Source organism: Lasioglossum baleicum, chromosome 8 (assembly GCF_051020765.1).
Source record: "Lasioglossum baleicum chromosome 8, iyLasBale1, whole genome shotgun sequence".
In the NCBI taxonomy this organism is placed as follows: Eukaryota; Metazoa; Arthropoda; class Insecta; order Hymenoptera; family Halictidae; genus Lasioglossum; species Lasioglossum baleicum.
The window spans coordinates 2,981,939-3,001,571 of NC_134936.1; the positions used below are offsets into that span (position 1 = coordinate 2,981,939).

General features: G+C 36.7%; 2 protein-coding genes across 3 annotated transcripts in view; both read right to left on the reverse strand.

Moving 5' to 3' along the window:
* The window catches only part of LOC143211677 (putative cytochrome P450 6a14), a 63,350-nt gene extending 53,404 nt beyond the window's left edge, over window positions 1-9,946 (reverse strand). The window contains exon 1 of the mRNA XM_076429540.1: window positions 9,311-9,946. The gene's annotated coding sequence lies outside the window, so the exon portion shown is untranslated. The remainder of the gene's footprint in view (window positions 1-9,310) is intronic.
* Window position 9,947: 1 nt separating this feature from the next.
* The window catches only part of LOC143211678 (putative cytochrome P450 6a14), a 78,405-nt gene continuing 68,719 nt past the window's right edge, over window positions 9,948-19,633 (reverse strand). For both annotated transcript variants that reach the window (XM_076429543.1, XM_076429544.1), the window contains 2 exons: window positions 10,685-10,936; window positions 9,948-10,469 (listed from right to left, as the gene is read on the reverse strand). In XM_076429543.1, coding sequence (XP_076285658.1) covers window positions 10,300-10,469; window positions 10,685-10,936 — 422 coding nt within the window. In that variant the 3' untranslated portion in view covers window positions 9,948-10,299. The remainder of the gene's footprint in view (window positions 10,470-10,684; window positions 10,937-19,633) is intronic.

Genomic DNA, 19,633 nt, shown 5'->3' on the forward strand with positions numbered 1-19,633 from the left:
CAACCATCTTTTGTAAAAGGAAAAATATTGTGTCATGTGGCGGCTGCAAATCGAAGTTTCCATTCTGTAGGATCAATCGTTCAGGAGCTATTGCAGTGTTTTTGACAGGTAAGGGCGCCGCCATATTGGTTTGTAGTGACGACCGCGAGCCGCTTACCGAGCAGGATCGCCGGTCCTTGTCGCCCTCCACCCCGACCTTATCCTAACCAACTCAGTAAGTAAACTGAGCTCCTTCGATCACTGATGCCAAGGCTGTGGTACTGTGGTACTAAACCATACCCCCACCATAGTCTACTATTGCCCCTACGTTGTTTTCCAACGCGCCCGCGCGCTACACTCACCAGCGTACCTCTACTGTATCCATAGAGGTACGCTGGTGAGTGTAGCGCGCGGGCGTGTTGGAAAGGATACGTAGGGGCAATAGTAGGCTATGGTGGGGGTATGGTTTAGTACCACAGTACCACAGCCTTGGCATCACTGCCTTCGATGCGAAGTGGGCCAGTGGAGTGGGGATGAGTCGGAGTGAGAACACATAGTGGAGTAGGTAAGCGCTTGCGCGCGGAGTGGGGATCGCTGGCCGCGATGACGTACTACCGAGCGTCGCGCGGGGAGGTGTAATGGTTAAATTTTGAATAGTTTATATCTCCTAAACGCATAGTTTTTTAAAAAAATTTGTTTTTTAGTATTGCATTGTCACCCAGTTCTGAGCTATGTTTGAAGTTTCAAGTCTCTAGCTCATCGGGAAGTGGTTTAAAATTCGATTACAAGATTTGACGCATACAACAACGACACGGCAAACTAATATAAGCGTGGTAATAATAAAAAGGAAGCCATCATGAAGTTAAAGGATAGTCCCGAGTTCGAATCCCGTCCAACTGCGTAAAAATTTCTAAATTGTAATAAGGTTTTTTTGAAGACAAAGTGGAATATTCTCTCAAGCAGTGCATGAAGGTAGTAATATAATAGATTTTAATTTTTTTTATAATTTTTTCTTAAATTTGAAGATTTTGTGCGTCTGAAAAAGATGTCTAAAAGATGCCTGAGAGACCTCCGAAAAGATGCATAAAAGATGTCCAAAAAGACGTCTTAAAGATACGTCTTTCAGGCAATTTTTTTACGTCTAACGTACATCGTTAAGACGTCAAAAAGACCTGCGAGAACCGTCTTTAAGACGCACAGTTTTGTAACAAAGACCTGTTAAAGACGTACCAAAGACTTGAAAACGACGTGCCACAGACGTAGCAGACGTCTGTCAGACGTACTTACGTCTTGCGGTAGGCAACTTTCAGATGTCTTTGTGCTATCTGGGTAAATACCTTTACCATAAATAAGTTTTAAATTAATGTCTGCAGCAAATACAGCATTGAAAGTTTCATGAGCATTCTGCCAAACACTATGTGTTTTGAAAGAGTCTAGGTTATTCGTAGATAGAGTGCGAATATATGTGTAAATGTTAAGAACAATTGAGAATTGTTCGACGCTTAGTATCTCTAATAAAATGCGATCGTCTACCGAAAACAATTTTATAAAAAAAAATTAAACCGACTTCGAGGGATCTTGGTTGCATCGTCGCGAGGATGTGAAAACGACGAAGTAAAGCCGGGATCTTCTAAGTACGTCTGGACTCTGGACCAGTGTTACCATATTCACCGGCCGCCAGGCCCCTTACGTTTCCGTCCCTCGCCTAGATGCTCCGTCAAGCCAGCCTTCGCTTGCCCCACTCTTACCACTACAGAAAACACCGTACACTTATGCAACCTGATTTGCTTCGGAAAGGTAGGCTATACTGCTATAATGAAATAAAATTCGTATATTGTTAAATAAACACATTAAGATTTGAAAAATGTATATTTACGCCCTGGTAATTACAATCACTGCTATTGCTTTCGCTGGTATTCCATTCTACCTAAAGGTAGGCTATACTGCAACAACGAAATAAATTTATTCGTGTATATTGTTAAATAAACACAAATTAAGGTTTGAAAAATGTATATTTGCGACCTGCTAATTACAATCATCGCTTTCGCTGGTAAGTTCGCTTTCGCTTTCTATAATTAAATTTGCAAATTCTTGCGGTATACTTTCTTTTTTGTACATACCGCTATTAAAATTTTGTACAAAATCGTCGCTTATAATATAATCGCTACATTGCATACGAGTATTCCTAAATTCTAATTTAATTCTACCGAGTGCAGCAACCATTTGAGGCTGCAGTCGATTGCGATCTGGCGTTTTCATTTTACTTACTAAGGAGAAAAATCGTTCAATTTCAGCGTTTGAGTGTGATAACGATAAACATGCCAGTGCCAAACTTGAAATATTTTTAAATGGCTTTGTATCGTTAGGCTCACACATCTTATTAATTTCGTCCCAAAATTGAACGATTTCTAATTGCAGTAAACTCTCTCTCATATCATTCTTAAGAACAGTTAAACAACCTAGGGCGTGTCATTCATCCCTACATGCTGTTCTATCGAAGTTCGATTCAAAATTTAAAATATCATCTACTTGGCCTGTATGTTTCGTAATGTCTAATGCAACAGAAGGCTCTAAAAAAATTCCAGAGCCTTTATAAAATTATTATTAAATGGCAATCTCTTTATAAAACCTTTATATGTCGTCTGGTAAAATTTTTGGCAATTTTGAAGAAATGTCGTCATTTTTTCCTGTTCGTAAGTACATATCTGTTGCTTGTTTAATCTCGTCAAGAGTACTTTTCGCCTTTCCTCCAATGTAAATTGCTTAGAGAGGCAATAAATTTTCGCTTTTAAAGGGATCGATTTCGTGTAGGGTCGGTGCTCCTGCAAGGACCTCGTAGTTTATAAAATTACAACCTATTTCTTTTAAAAACTTGTGACAATATTCTAAAAGATTGTGAACTAAAAGATCAGACGTTTGGAAAATTTTATTTTTGGTTATTGCACTTAAAGTGAATAGAATACTAGCGAAAGCAATAGCAGTGATTGTAATTACCAGGGCGTAAATATACATTTTTCAAACCTTAATTTGTGTTTATTGAACAATACACGAATAAATTTATTTCATTATAGCAGTATATAGCCTACCTTTCCGAAGCAAATCAGCTTGTATAAGCGTACGGTGTTTTCTGCGCCACTCGGTAGCATGCACCACGCGGTACGCGGCAGCGGTAGTGAGTGAAGCGGTGGGGAAGCGAAGGCTGGCTTGACGCACTGATGCCAAGGCTGTGGTACTGTGGTACTAAACCATACCCCCACCATAGCCTACTATTGCCCCTACGTTGTTTTCCAACGCGCCCGCGCGCTACACTCACCAGCGTACCTCTACTGTATCCATAGAGGTACGCTGGTGAGTGTAGCGCGCGGGCGTGTTGGAAAGGATACGTAGGGGCAATAGTAAGCTATGGTGGGGGTATGGTTTAGTACCACAGTACCACAGCCTTGGCATCACTGGCTTGACGGAGCATCTAGGCGAGGTACGGAAACGCAAGGGGCCTGGCGGCCGGTGAATATGGTAACGCTGGACTCTGGATCTGGACGCAGCATTGCGATCCATACCCCATTCGTCGTAACTTTTTGATGCGCGGTGGGATGCACAAGTTTGCGTGACAAATAGAGTATACGAGGCACCAGGATCGTAAAACGCTGCATCCAGACACGCTTCGCAAGGACATATAAAAGACACACTTTCGGTTTCCTAAATAGAATTACTTATTTCAAATAAAAATAGTACTAAAATTACATTTCTCCTGAACGTACCGTTTCTGAGATAACTTGACTTCGTTCCCAGATAGCACAGGACGACTAGAGTCGCCGTTTTCACGTCTTTTCCACGTCTTTACGTCTTACGTCTCAGTAAGACGCTTTTTACACGTCCATAAAGGCATCTCTGCTGGGATGACGTTTTCACGTTTGAAGGCAGGTGCCTTTTATGCATCTCATTTCTGACGTGAAAACATCGTCCCAGCAGAGATGCCTTTATGGACGTGTAAAAGTTGCCTCTTTTGGTACGCCGTTTTGACGTCAGAAATGAGATGCATAAAAGGCACCTGCCTTCGAACGTGAAAACGTCGTCCACGCAGAGATGCCTTTATGGACGTGTAAAAGTTGCCTCTTTTGACACGTCGTTTTCACGTCAGAAATGAGATGCATAAAAGGCACCTGCCTTCAAACGTGAAAACGTCGTCCCAGCAGAGATGCCTTTATGGACGTGTAAAAGTTGCCTCTTCCGAGACGCCGTTTCCACGGCAGAAACCATTGAAGTACTTACGAAAATATGTATATCTCTTAATCGCTAATGTACTAGTACTATGCTTCATTGAAAAAAAAGTAGTTTGATTTTTACCTAAAAAATATTTTAACAGAAGTTTATCTCTTCTAATAATTATATAATATGTTAAAATACGTGTTAATAACGTGTTAAAATATTTTTTATATAATATATTATATATAATTAATATATAATAATTATATAATTATTAGAAGAGATAAACTTATTATTTAATAAACTTTTATAAACTTAAAAAATTAAATTAAATTTTATAAACTTATTATTATTAATATTATTTATATAATAATATATATGATTTGAGCCTATAAGAATAAAAAGTAATGGATCTAACAGCAAAGGTTCGCATGGATCAGCGAGGAAGCCATCATGAAGTTAAACGGTAAGTCCAGAGTTCGAATCCCGCCCAACTACATAAAAATTTCTAAATTGTAATAAGGTTTTTTCAGAGACAAAGTGGAATGCAGTGCATGAAAGTATTAATATACAGGGTGTCCCAAACTAAGTGTAAGTCCCGGAAATGGGAGGTTTCTGAAACAATTCTAAGAGACATTTCCCTTTGCACCAATGTCAACTGCGGCTTTGTTTAGGAGTTATTAACGAAAAACACGGACCAATCAGAGCGCGACCAGAGCCGCGTCGCGTCGCGCCGGCAAGCGAGTGTCGGTGGTACGCCGTGACATCGCAACGAACAAGAGTTTCTCGATTATGTGAATGCTCTCCGATTTCAATGAGCTTTGGATATGTGGTCAAGATCATTATTCTGAACAACATTTCTCTTTAGACTTTTTGGCGATCGGCTTTAGTTTACGAGATTATCGCGAGAAACTTTACTTGTAAATCCATGGGATCAATGTACTACTAGCTTCTATCCGATTTCAATTAGCTTTGGATATGTGATCAAGACCATTATTCTGAACAACATTTCTCTTTAGACTATTTGGCGGTTGGCTTTAGTTTACGAGATAATCGTAAAAAAAGAGAAGAAGCAGAAACTGATTGTATTAAAAACTCACTTATTCAGCCGTAAATCCATTTGCTGCTTCGAAATGTGTGTCTTGAAATTTCTCCACACTCACAATCACTGTTCACATTTGTCAACACATAGTTATGCACTAATAATAATTGCCATATCCCTTGTACTGCTGCACAAATCACAACAATCAGGTAATGCAATCACTAGACCGCGGATTTCATGCATTTGTAGCAAACATGAGTAGGTGCATTTTAATACAGTAGACAGATTAAAATAATTTCAAAACACCATAGTATTATTTTCAACTTCTTAAAATGATCACAGTGAGAATCAAATATCTGTCTGGCTCCTGTCCCTTGTAATAGCGGCAGCCAACATTAATTTTGCATAAAGATCCGCAGTCTAGTGATTAGTTTAAATATCAATATCAAAAACACAGCTAATAGCAACCGTTAGCTTTGAATTGACAAGTATTTGGAGATGTGCTCTCTACCGCGGCTCGAACGACACTGATTTTCCGCAACATTTTTCTAAAGAATTTAGGAAGGGCATTTAGTGTGTCGAAATTCGAAATGCACGCTGTAGCACGTTTACGAAAACGACGGGACGGTTAGACGAAAAACAGAATGCTAGAAGGACCGCTGTAAGATTTATAGCAAACACATGTTTAGTTTTTCCTGCAGATTGGTACGCAGAGTCGATGGGTAACCGCGCGATCGAAAACGTCATCCGTCCTTTTACCCAGCAGGGGGTAAAAATGTCAGGTCAGCGTAGCATCCCTATTGTCCTATACCTTCCTTAAGAAACTTTCTAAAAAAGGACAGACGACGTTTTCGAATGGTTACCGATCCACTCTGCGTACCAATCTGCAGGAAAAACTAAACATGTGTTTGCCATAAATCTTACAGCAGTCCTCCTCGCGTTCTGTTTTTCGTCTAACCGTCCCGTCGTTTTCGTAAACGTGCTACTGCGTGCATTTCGAATTTCGACACTCTAAATGCCCTTCCTAAATTCTTTAGAAAAATCTTGCGGAAAATCAGTGTCGTTCGAGCCGCGGTAGAGAGCACATCTCCAAAGACTTGTCAATTCAAAGCTAACGGTTGCTATTAGCTGTGTTTTTGATATTGATATTTAAACTAATCACTAGACTGCGGATCTTTATGCAAAATTAATGTTGGCTGCCGCTATTACAAGGGACAGGAGCCAGACAGATATTTGATTCTCACTGTGATCATTTTAAGAAGTTGAAAATAATACTATGGTGTTTTGAAATTATTTTAATCTCTCTACTGTATTAAAATGCACCTACTCATGTTTGCTACAAATGCATGAAATCCGCGGTCTAGTGATTGCATTACCTGATTGTTGTGATTTGTGCAGCAGTACAAGGGATATGGCAATTATTATTAGTGCATAACTATGTGTTGACAAATGTGAACAGTGATTGTGAGTGTGGAGAAATTTCAAGGCATCTGTGTGAAATAAACATACGAATTATTTATCGATTCGAAAGTGAAAGTGAAATTCTGGATCGTCGACTTGACCCCGCATCCCTTAGGCCTTCTACCACCGTCTGTGCAGTTCGTTGACTTGCATGTACGCCCCTAGGATTGCGGTACTGTCGTATACCTGAAGACACCTGTGCAGTTCGTCACCGACTGACCCATTGACACACATTTCGAAGCAGCAAATGGATTTACGGCTGAATAAGTAAGTTTTTAAAACAATCAGTTTCTGCCTCTTTTCTCGTTCGGGTAAAGTTGCCGTAGGTCGGGTAAGGATCATCCGGGTCTTCATCGATTTCAATGACCTTGAAATAATGTTATTTATAAAACTCGACGTTTTAAATATCTTTTTCCTTTGAAATGGTTGACGGTCGGCTTTAGTTTCGGAGACATTAGCAGGCCGTGTCCGCTATCATGAACACCCATAATAAATTTACAAGTAAAGTTTCTCGCGATAATCTCGTAAACTAAAGCCAATCGCCAAAAAGTCTAAAGAGAAATGTTGTTCAGAATAATGGTCTTAACCACATATCCAAAGCTCATTGAAATCGGATAGAAGCTAGTAGTACATCGATCCCATGGATTTACAAGTAAAGTTTCTCGCAATAATCTCGTAAACTAAAGCCGATCGCCAAAAAGTCTAAAGAGAAATGTTGTTCAGAATAATGATCTTGACCACATATCCAAAGCTCATTGAAATCGGAGAGCACTCACATAATCGAGAAACTCTTGTTCGTTGCGATGTCACGACGTACCACCGACACTCGCTTGCCGGCGCGGCGCGGCAGCCCAGGGCGCGCTCTAATTGGTCCGTGTTTTTCGTTAATAACTCCTAAACAAAGCCGCAGTTGACATTGGTGCAAAGGAAAATGTCTCTTAGAATGGTCTCAGGAACCTCCCATTTCCGGGACTTACACTTAGTTTGGGACACCCATATAGATTCTAATTTTTTTATAACTTTTTCTTAAATTTGAAGATTTTGTGCGTCTGAAAAAGATGCATAAAAGATGCCCGGAAGACGCGTAAAAAAGACGCTTAAAAGATGCATAAAAGATGCCTGAAAGGACGCGTAAAAGATGCATAAAAGATGCCTAAAAGGTGCCCGGATGACGCGTAACAGATGTCCAAAAAGACAACTTTTTTTGCGTCTTTGCGTACAACTTAAAGACATCGAAAAGACCTGTGAGAGGCGACTTAAAGTCGCACAGTTTTGTAACAAAGACCTGTTAAAGTCGTACACAGTACGTGAAAAAGACGTGAAAACGACGTGCCACAGACGTAAAGTACGACTTAAAGACGTACATACGTTTTGCGTCAGGCAACTTTTAGGCGTACTTTAAGATGTCTTTGTGCTATCTGGGTTTGTTCTATTACTTTCCGTATAAGGAAATAAGGAAGGTTCGAATTTGTTTCATAATATTCATAACGGAATAAAATGATTTCAGAAACGATAAATTCTAGGACAAATATACCTCATTACTTTTTTATTCGGAATTTATTAGTCTATTAAAATAAGGAATTACATTGAAAATGACGAAAATGACCTTCATATCTCCTTTACACGTCCACTTGTCAAAAAACTAATTTGACTATATTATCAATGGCTTTAAATCCTATAATTTTAATTTCAAACATTTCCGCGTATTAAAGGTGAAGAATGTTTCTCGATCGTAATTGATTGTATAAGAATTGATGATTTCGGCGCCAGGTTCGATCAGTTGTAACACTACAGCAATTGTGCAATTATTTAACCATGTACCTCGACGTTTCGATCTCAATGCGGATCATTTTCATTAAGAAACATTTATTGCGTCTGAAAATTTTCGTAAGAAAAAATTATTTTATTATTTTAAAATTATGATGATTTTTCCATAATAATTTAGATTCTACTTTACCATCTCCACAAATGTGTTTTTACGGTTTCATTCTTATCAATTAAGCCACAATCTTAAATGAGTGTTGATGTAAAAGAATAGGAAATTTTGTTACCCAGTACAACTTTGATTGAAATGTTCTTTTACGCTGTTCAAATTCGCCGCCAGAGGTGACTATGTTTTCACCATTATCGATATCGATCAACCAATCAATAACTGCCTGTCTACATATGAATCACCTCACTCTTTTACGTTGTGGTTAGCACATGGTGCTCACAATCAGTTACATATCTGCGTCCATAGTTGATGTATGGTCTCTATACAAATTACAGTTTATTCTTAATGTTTTTTCCACTCTCTTTTTCGCAACAAGTAAGTGCATCAAATTTATTTGATCCTGTGATTTACACGGCTGTGGTATAAAATTATCCTGCAAAATTTAATTTTTTCTTACGAAAATTTTCAGACGCAATAAATGTTTCTTAATGAAAATGATCCACATTGGGATCGAAACGTCGAGATACATGGTTAAATAATTGCACAATTGCTGTAGTGTTACAACTGATCGAACCTGGCGCCGAAATCGTCAATTGTTATATTTCCGCGTATTGTTTAGAATAATGAAGATATTTCAGGTGGACAGAGTTCATCGGGCCCATTGATAAATAATCAAGAACATGAGAAGATACCTGATTTCAAGTTATGTAATCCTAGCTTGCAATCCTTTCTATCTTCTATTCCTGTTACACAATTTCAGATGTTTATATATCACACACTTCGAGATCGTATTTAACTAATTGTACGATGCCTTTAAGCGGAGAGGAGGCACGTATCAACTGTCACGAACAACATGTACATAACAACTAAGTTCTCGTCCCGTGTTTCATCATCTGATATTCTTCCGTGCGAGTAGCTTGTTGCGTGCACGTGCACATATACTGGGTGTCAAGAAATTGTGTGTAAAAACAGTGTGATTCTACACATCAAGATCGGCGAAGATCTGTTAAAAAAATTTGCTGCAAAATTGACCTTGACAGCTTTTCGAAGTCAAATTTCTTTCTATGATTCTACTATCGTGTCCTACAAAAAATGAACCGTTCTCTTTAAAATTGACGTTGAGGATCACGCAGTATCGGTTTTTACACACTATTTTTTGATACCCGGTACAGAGTGACCGAAATAAAGTGCTAAAACTGGCAACGCGAATCTCTTGACTTTACTTTTCTACAATTAAATGAGACAGGGGAAATTTTTTAGAAAAGAAAAGGTAAATATTGTCAAAAGGGGACCAAGCTCCGATTACCATGAAGGTCAAACGTGAAGATATGATTTCCAAAAAAATTTTTATTAAACAGTGCAAATTTCTCCTGACATTTTTTCGTAAAATCACAAGTAACAGAGATATTTAAATACCTACATTAAAATGTAGGACATATGTATTTGTTCATTTCCGAAAATATGTTATAAAATAAATAAGATTCATAAGAATATTCCTAGATTTAAATTTCTCGAGAAATAACCAATTATAAAATTTCTCGAGAAGGACCACTAATGGTCGAATCTTAAATAAATAATTTTTAAATTCGCAGAAAAATCACTCATTAATCTATATTAATGAATTCAATTATGTGTGTGTGTGTGTGTGTGGAAATATAATACACTTTTAGGAAAAATCTTATTAATAGTTCAGTTTTGTAAACTTCAAGTATAATGGCTTAGCAGGCATAAGTAAAAAGGCGAACCGATTTAGTTCGTATGTGAGAGGTGTTTTTTCGCAAACGTCAACTTTATAATGTTGTAGAATCTTGATGAGACCAATTTTTGTTTGGTAAATGGCGAATCGTGCTCCTGAAACATAAGAATTCAATATAAGCAATATATGCATTATCGATAACAATGTACATTAGTGTGAAAATATACAAGGCTTCAATGCTAAATGTTCGATATGTCTAAATGTAACATGAGTGAATAATGAGTGAATAACAAGAGTGAAGAAAGAAAATTATTTCTGCAATTGTCACAATGACATAAACATCTTGCTTGAAATGTTCGTGTCTACGTACCAATGCAATTTCGCGGACCATCGCCGAATGGAATATAGTGCATCGGATGTCTTTTCACCTTTTCACTTTCGTTAAACCTTTCAGGATCGAATTTATCGGGGTTTGGATAAATATCTGGGTCTCTGTGCATCGCAAAGACAGGTATCCATAATTTTGTACCCACAGGAATCGACAATTTCGTATTGCTGAACGTGTAATTGCTAGTTGCATCTCTAGTTAATATTGGCACAGGTGGGTACTTCCTTAACGTTTCTGTAAATAAAAGAAGTTCTTCAATCAACATTTTAGACACACACACAATTGCACCAATGATCGTCATTCTGCTTCTATCGAAAGGTTGTTAAAACAAATATAGTCCAGTCAACGAAAAGTTGTAGAGGGAAATGGAAGAACACAATTTTTAACTTTGTGTCTTTGTTTGGATTAGTTAGGAGGTAAACATACTAAAAGTCCCCACTCCTAGGAGGTGAGCGGAGTGCAGGGGGGCACATAGAAAGTCCCCTTTTTCCGTTTTCCGCTTATATCTCGGAAACTATGGGTCCTAGCAATAAGACTATTCTACACAAAATTAAAGCTGACAAAATGTGCCACAAGATTTATTGCATTCAGTTTTTCGCTATCTCGCATAGTTTCCGAGATATCCGCGTTCAAAGTTCACTAATTGTTCTGAAGAGTTAGCTGCTCAAATAAGGCAAAAAACGTGAGGCAAAAATTTCATTTTCCCAATTAGAGAACTTTGAGCGCGGATATCTCGGAAACTGTGCGAGATAGCGAAAAACTGAATGGAATCAATCTTATGGCACATTTTGTCAGCTTTAATTTTGTATAGAATGATCTTATGGCTAGGAACCATAGTTTCCGAGATATAAGCGGAAAACCGAAACAGGGGACCTTCTACGTGCCCCCCTGCACCCCGCTCATCTCCTAGGAGTAGGGACTTTTAGTATGTTTACCTCCTAACTAGTCCAAACAATGACCCAAATTTAAAAATTGTGTTCCTTCCATTTCCCTCTACACCCTTCTTATGAGCATTCATTGACTGGACTAATAAGAAGAAGAGCACAGCAAATATAATTTGTATAAATGTAGGAACGAATAGTGAAAATCATTTGAATGTTCGATAAACAAATAATCTCGTTGTAACTCTGTAATCGTGTAAATTAAACTTTTCTTTCGAATTGTGTATTTGTTTTGCAATAAATGATTACTAGACTCCGGATTTATGACAAAAACATGTAGATGTAATTTAATATAGTAGAAACATTAAGACGATTTAAGGACATCTCTATATGTTATTTTTAATTTATTACAATTGTTAAAGATAGGAAGAAAATTTTATATGGTTCCTGCATCTTGTAAGTGACGAAGAAAATTTTTATTTTGCAGAAAGGTCCGCAGTCTAGTAATTGCTTTGTGATTATATCGTCAAATAGATTCTACCTTTTTTCACATTGAACTTGACTCCGATCATTGTTTTTCTTGATTTTTATAAAATTCAATTTTTTTAATAAACACGAACCCTGTGTTATGAATTTTTCATCAGTTTTCGAAGAAAGAAAGTCTATTTTACAGTGCAGTTAGATCTTGTTTCAGACCTCTAATTTTCAAAATAAACGGAAAGTGTTCTTTTACAATCTCAAGGTAATGAAAATGTAACTTGTAATTTTATTCACTGATTTCGTTTGCATGGGTGCTAATCACCTATTAAACGCTTATGTGAAAAACCATTTTCATTTACTATTACAGTTTTCGGTGTTCTTTCTATTAGCACTGATGAAAATACAACTATCCATCAGACTATCCAGTGGAGGCGGTGATTCTACATGAGAAAATAAGTCGATAGAATAATTTTTTTCGTTTGTAGCTTTGTTTCCATGAAAATCGAGTTTAATGATTCGTCGGGTTCGTGTACTATACAGGTCCGTTTAAATACGAACACCTAAATATCTCTTCAGATTATTGTGATGCAAAAAATATTTGTTACGTAATGTGCATGGTGCCAATGGACCAAATATGTGGCAAGAATATTTTTTCCGAAGGTCATTTTTTTGGAGTTATCAAGGTCATCGATGTTTTTTGATACATAACTAACTTTGTAACTGTAACTGATAGAAAAATACATTCAGATATGTGTAATAACGTGAACTTGAAATGACCTTGATCTTCGAAAATTAAAGTTTTACCTTCAGATCAAGGTCAAGGTAATGTTATTAAACATATCTGAATGTATTTTTCCATCAGTTACACGATGCAATAAAATAAAAATGTAGTTATGTATAAAAAAACATCGATGACCTTGATAACTCCGAAAAAAATATTCGTGCCAGATATTTGGTCCATTGACACCATGCACATTACATAATGTTGGAATCCAACGATAATGTTATACAGAGACAGGCTATGGTGCGATTTCGACCGTAGGAGCAGAGATTTCGTTGCCTGGCCCAAGTGGTTTATGACACCCCCACTTAAGAAAAGGGACCAAAGGTTTTTCCAGGGACGAACCAGTCAGTCGTCGCTCTAATACAGTACAGAACACATCACAGCATATTTTACGCTACAGCAATTCAAATTCATTATTTATCTAAATAATGAAGAAAGGCAAGACATTAACAGCGAAGAGGTAATATCTGAAGAATCAAGTACAGAAGAAAGCGGTCCAATTAACGAAACAAATACTACAGAAGATGAATCGTTTTATGAAGAGGATGATAATGATAACAATGAAGTACAGAATGAATCAGAACCCAGAAGATCTGAACGATTAAATAAAGGAGTACCGCCCGATAGGTGTATGGCAATTTCAGGACTAGCTACAGCTTCACAGGAAGATCCAAGGACCAGGAAGGAAGCATTATCAGGAGACAACAAGGAAGATTGGATAACAGCGATGAACGACGAAATAGATTCCCTAACAAAGAATAATACATGGGACATCGTACCGGCGCCAAAAGGGAGAGAGATAGTTACCTGCAAATGGGTCTGTAAAACCAAGAAAAGTGCGCAAGGAAAGGTCGACAGGTACAAGGCGAGACTAGTAGCCCGAGGATTCTCGCAGAAATTTGGAGTCGACTATGATGAGGTCTTCGCACCTGTGATCAGGCAAGCAACCTTTAAAATGCTCCTAACAATTGCAGGTCAGCAGGGTCTTATTGTCAAACATTTTGACGTAAAGACAGCGTTCTTAAACGGTGATTTAAACGAAACCATTTACATGATGCAGCCGGAAGGATACGAGACACCAGAAACAAAAGGCTACTTAAAAGCACGAAAAGACCAACCGTTGATGGAGCACAAAGAGATTTACCAGCAGTTTATCGGTGCATTACTATATTAAGCTGTAAATACAAGACCGGATATTGCAGCTAGCGTTACGATATTAAGTCAATTTAACAAGCAGCCCACATCAGCAGATTGGACAGAAGTAAAAAGAGTTGGTCGATATTTACAAGGAACAAAGAATTTTGAATTGAAACTTGGTCACCTTAACGGAGAAAAGAGACTCGTTGGTTATGCGGATGCTAACTGGGCAGAAAATACAACTGATCGTAAGTCAAATAGTGGCCACATTTTTAAGTATTTAAATACAATGATTAGCTGGGGATGTCGAAAGCAAACGTGTGTGGCACTATCATCGACGGAAGCCGAGTATATTGCATTGGCAGAAGCATGCCAGGAGGGTTTATGGCTACGTCGTTTAGTTGAAGATTTTACGTGCAAAATACCAGAAGTCGCGGTCATCTTTGAAGATAATCAAAGCTGCCTAAAGGTGATCGCTAATAAGAAGTTTAGTTATCAGACAAAGCACATAGATACCAAATTTCATTTTGTAAAAGATTTAAAGGAGAAAGGAGTGATGAATTTCAAGTACTGTCCAACGGAACACATGCTTGCGGATATGATGACAAAACCATTGCACGGAGTGAGGTTGAAGACAATTGCACAGAATTGCGGTTTAATAGCACAATAGGGAACATTATCGTTGAGGAAGGGTGTTGGAATCCAACGATAATGGATCTCTCTCTCTCTCTCTCTCTCTCAATACAGTTTATATCTTTTTCCATTCACATTACGATCACTGTTTAATCCACTGTGTAACTTTATATTTGCATTGAATAAATAAAGTCATCTTATTTAATAAAATAAAGTTTTCCAACACATAACAAATATTTTTTGCATCACAATAACCTGAAGAGATATTTAGGGTGTCCTGTTTTAGACCAAACACCCTGTATGCACTCCTCAAAAGAATTAAGGGATCACTTCTGCGAACCCGAAAAATTGCTCCCACATTACGTGATCATTAACTCCGTCAAAAATTGCCGTATCGATATTGCTAAACAATGGTTTGAAAGCCTGAAACCCCTAGTTTCAGATGCTCTGTTTCAAATTGTTGCTATGTTGGTTTTTTACAAAGTTATAGCGAGATGAAGACAACATTGACGGTTAACAAAAATTTTGTGCAACTTTGGAACATCACACGAGGAGCGACAAACTTTTTTGATAAATCATGTTAATAGCATTTGGAAGGGCTATCTTTCCAGTGTAAATTGTTTGGTTGTTGAATATTATGCGATTTTTTTTTATTCGAGTTATTCAACATTGAAGTAAATATGGGCTTTTTAATTTTAAATGGCTCCAGAAAGCGAAAAATTATCATAGAATCTTGTGCAAAAAAGCAATAGAAAGAGCGTTTCTTTCTGTTCAAGACACTCCTTTTGTTTTTTCAATTTCATTAACATTTCGCTATACCAGGTGTTTCTGAAAATGTCCTTACAAAATGCACAATTTCCATGTTTCCTTTAACTCGCTGTATCTCGGCGAGAAATGATCGTGATGCCATGATCCGAACGTCAGATTGAAGCAAAGATTCTGCCGATTCGATTGAGTATCCCATGAACTCGCTGCGATAATTTGTTACCTCTAGCAGCTGTGTTTAAAGTTAGTGCTTCGCAGAAATTAGCACGCCACGTACAGCGGCTGCCTGACATCTGTGAATACGCTACCGCGCCGCGCCGCACAATGGGCCAGAATGGCTCGGTAGCTGTTCACGCCTATTTCACCATTATTTCAAAACTTAAAGACCACATTAAATAGGTCGTTGAATTCGTCTTGGCATCAGCTATAATGTTATTAAATAAAAAATATATAGTTATAAATAAATATTGAAGGTGACCACAATTTTTTATTTAAAAAAAGAAATTATTCAAATTTTTTTGTATTGAGATTTGTAGAAGACTGAGTACTGATTACTTTTTGTAGGAAACATTTTTTTGTCATACCACCGGAAATGTCTGAAAACTCGTATGAATAATGAATACTATTTGGAAACTGGCTGTTCACCATTATTTCAAAACATAAAGACCACATTAAATATATCGTTGGATTAGTCTTGGCGTCAGCAATCATATTATTGAATAAAAAATATATAGTTATAAATAAATAATCAAGGTAAACACAATTTTTTATTTAAAAAAATTTTGTTTTTGAATTTTTTGTACTGAGATTTGTAAAAGACTGTGTACCGATTACTTTTTGTAGGAAACATTTGTTTGTCACACCACCGGAAATGTCTGAAAAATCGTGTGAATAATAAATAATAATTGCAAACTGGCTATTCAGGCATTCAAACAAGGGTAATCCATAATTTTTGAATGAATGTAGTTTATTACATTTAATGAAATAACAAAAATGTGTTATTACTGTCTTATATTTAAAGAATTACAAAAATTCAAACAAAATTAAGTATTATATTTTACAAAGTCACTGACTATATTCAGTTGATCATACGGATTTTCCGTTTATAACTCTATTTATCTATGAATAAACAAAACTCTATACTATAATTCCTCTTGACAAAGGAAAAATACAGGTCTCCAATATGGAAAAACTGCTGTGATGCTATACTACGATGCTGTTACTGTAGTTTCTCAAATACAAATGATTCAACTAAGCTAGCAAGAAGTTCGAATGTTTATCAATGGCCGTATAATCAAAGAAATTCATAAGATAGGTCTGGGTTAGGTTTTTAGACTCGTAAGAGCCGCTGAGTGGTCGTCAGTGGTCGTCAATGCGTCTCGTGCAACGCGACTCGCTACGGAATTACGTGTCACGCGATGCTTTAAACCATCATAATTTCCAAACCGGGACCAAGTGGGACGAGATCTTTACAGGACCTTTTAGAGGAGACTTTACTGAAAATGTTCCACTTTGTTAGAGCTCCTGCCTCTCCATGCATTTTAACTTATCCCTTGTCAAAGGTGAAAAACTTGGACGATTTTCCTTAGTTGACTATAAGCATTTTTTAAAATAATAAATTATGAACATTAACGTTTAGTTCTTGGGGCGTTCTCAACATAGATATACATTCTTCATATAAAAAAAAATTGGTCACTTAATCTTCAGTAGGTTTTCCAGGACATCGTTATGAAGAAACGGAATTTTTTCGGTGATAAATCGTATCTGAAAAAGTTTGATCTTTGAAGGCTTATTGTAACAAGAGTTTTTAATAACTTTAACTAATATTATCGTTTTCGAATGTAATGCACATTTAAGAATCACTGTGCGTTGGTTAAAAATCGATATGAGGACTTTCATTTTTTGGCTCATGAAGAGCTAGCGCGTCGATCTGGGCCAGATCGACGCGCTAGCTGTTCATGAGCTAAAAAATCAAAGTCCTCATATCGATTTTTAACGAATGTACAACGTTTCTTAAATGTCCATTACATTCGAAACCGATAATATTAATTAAAGTTATTAAAAACTCTCGTTACAATAAGCGTTCAAAGATCAAACTTTTTCAGATACAATTTATCACCGAAAAAATTCTTTTTGTTCATAACGCTGTCCTGGAAAACCTACTGAAGATTAAGTGCCCAATTTTTTTTTGTATGAAGAATGTACATCTATGTTGAGAACGCACCAGGAACTAAACATTAATGTTCATAATTTGTTATAAAAAAAATACTTAGTCAACTAAGGAATACTGTCAAAGTTTTTCACATTTGACAAGGGATAAGTTAAAAGAGTTACATAGTGTCGTGCTCTAACAAAGTGGAACATTTGCAGCAACGTCTCTTCTAAAAGATCCTGCAAATTTCCCACCCAAATCGATCCAAGTTTGGAAATTATGTTGGTTTAAAGCGTCGCGTGCACGCAATTCCGTGGCGAGTCGCGTTGCACGAGACGCATTGACGACCACTCAGCGGTCGACCACTTCAGACATTTCCGATGGTGTGACAAAAAAATGTTTCGTACAAAAAGTAATCAGTAGTAAGTCTTCTACAAATTTCAATACAAAAAATTTCAATAATTTTTGTTTTTTAATAAAAAATTGTGTGCACCTTGATTATTTATTTATAACTACATATTTTTTATTAAATAATGTTATAGCTGACGTCAAGATGAATCCAACGACCTATTTAATGTGGTCTTTATATTTTGAAATAATGGTGAAATAGGTGTGAACAGCTAGCGCGGCGATCTGGCCCACTGTGCGCCGCCACAGTGGTCTGAGAGCGGCAGAAAACGGCAAAAACACTAGGAAACCTTTATTTCGGGGAAAATCTCGACAAAAAATGTTTGTAACCGTTCTTGATCACGAAAAATAATAAATACATTAAAAAATAAGTAATAAATTAATAATAAATAATAAATTTTACACTTAAATTGTGAATATAAAATAAATTTAAAATGGAATATAATTCAATTTAAATTAAACATAATAAAAAATGATTCCTCTCCATATATAATAACTACCTAATTTAGAAAACAATAATTTTATGCCAATTAAAATAAAATGAAATAATTTCATGGAAATTTATTATGTACAGTATACAGGTAAGGTTTATTTACATTTTGGTCACGAAAAATAGTAAATAAATTAAAAAATAATTAATAAAATAATAATAAATAATACATTTTACACTTGTTTTTACATACAGTGAGTAACGGGTTCGTACAGGTTCTTTCAATAGTATGCATTGTGAGAATTGTTAACACGATTTTTCAAATATTTCCGATGATCTGACAAAAAATTTTTCAAACGAAAGTTTATCAGTGTTCACTTTACTACAAACTTCAATACAAAAAATTAAAGAAAAATCTCTTTTTGTATAAAAAATGAAGGTCATCTCAATTTTTTAAATATTAACATATATTTTTTACTTCATAATATTTTAACTGATATCAAGACGAATCCAACGACCTATAATAATATAACATTAAACCTTGAAATAACGCTACAATAATTATGTCAATGTTCGGAACGTCAAGTGTTCCAGAAAGCGGAGCGTTCTTTGACGCGTTCTCGCCGACATTTCATGAGATAAAACCCAAAGCCGCAGGTTACCGCAGCCGAACTTTGCATTTATTGTTTACTTAGATATCTACAAACGTTATTTTGCCATTGGCACGTTGGCGCAGTTTGGCACAAGAGAGATATCGTCTTTCAAACTTCATTAACGTTGCTCTTTTCCCCGTTTAATAGCATTATCTGCAAAACTACTCGAAAAAATTAAACATAAACATTTTTCGCGATTTACTCCGGGTCTTCATCCTAGAGGATGACCAAGGATGAGCAAGGAAGCCAGAAAAGGAAACATTATTTACATTACTATTTTTACAGGCGCATACGGTTTCTTCAAACATGCGCTTGAATTTATGTTGAAAACTAGGTATGCACAGCATGGTCAACTTTATGACGCTCTACAACAAAGTGAATTTGGATTTTGAACTGATTCATCCTAGAAATGTTTGATTTTACTCTCCTACTAGTCAAAAATATAAAAAATTTGGTTTTTTATGAAACTTTAAAATATGGGGTTTTTGCCGCTTTCAGACCACTGTGCGCCGTGCTCTCGGAGTCAGGATTCGGCTGGTGACACACCGTGGCCGAGGAAGAGAGTAGCGACACGCCATGCTCTCAGGATCAGGATTCAGCTGGTGACA